Source organism: Merops nubicus, unplaced genomic scaffold (assembly GCF_000691845.1).
Source record: "Merops nubicus isolate BGI_N331 unplaced genomic scaffold, ASM69184v1 scaffold44013, whole genome shotgun sequence".
Classification (NCBI taxonomy): Eukaryota; Metazoa; Chordata; class Aves; order Coraciiformes; family Meropidae; genus Merops; species Merops nubicus.
In genome coordinates this window covers 1-634 of record NW_008597689.1, presented here as the reverse complement: position 1 = coordinate 634, position 634 = coordinate 1, and the positions used below count along the sequence as shown (strand labels likewise).

Genomic DNA, 634 nt, shown 5'->3' with positions numbered 1-634 from the left:
GGCCTCACCCCGTGCCCTCTGCTTTTTGGTAGGGGTTCTCCAACAAGTAGCGGAACCTCTGGTAGTTCTTGAGCAGGTACTTGGGGGCGTACATCTGCTCCTTGGGGTCGGCGGGGGGATACTCCTGCGTCGTACCATCAAACCAGCCCCCCGTCCGGATCAGCTCCCGGATATAATTCAGGTCTCGTTTATCCTCGTAGTCACCCCAGCGGGGGAAGTCCCCGTTCTGGGCCGACACCAGTTTGAAGTAGATCCCCTCGGGGGTGAAACACCAGGAGCAGTGCCAGCCGGCAAAATGGAGGGGGCTGCCCAGCGACCATTGCACCAGGATGTGTCCCGTGCTGTTCTCGTACTGCCGAAAGCCAGGCATGGTGTAGTACTCGCGGCGCTTGGCGTAGGCGCCCGGGACCATGCCCACCGTGCAGCCGGACACCACCTCCAAGGTTCCCGGTTGCTTCCAGAAGAAGCCGTAGAGCGACTTGCGCATGTGAAAGGCGAAGGGCTCCGTCCAGCCGTCGTAGAGCTTGAGGAAGAGGACGCCGTCGCGGGCCGGGATCTCGTCGGCGTCGTCGATGATGAAGACGTCGTCGGGGCGCAGGTTGCGGAGGCGGGCGACGCCGTCCCGCGTGAGGAA

At 62.9% G+C, this 634-nt stretch overlaps 1 protein-coding gene across 1 annotated transcript; it reads right to left on the bottom strand.

Annotated features, from left to right (window-relative positions):
• Nucleotides 1-4: 4 nt before the first annotated feature.
• Nucleotides 5-631, bottom strand: MGAT3 (mannosyl (beta-1,4-)-glycoprotein beta-1,4-N-acetylglucosaminyltransferase; the record flags this gene model as incomplete). Its single annotated transcript, XM_008936787.1, has 1 exon — nucleotides 5-631. A coding segment is annotated over one exon (627 nt), but the record flags the coding sequence as incomplete, so codon positions are not given.
• Nucleotides 632-634: the final 3 nt, after the last annotated feature.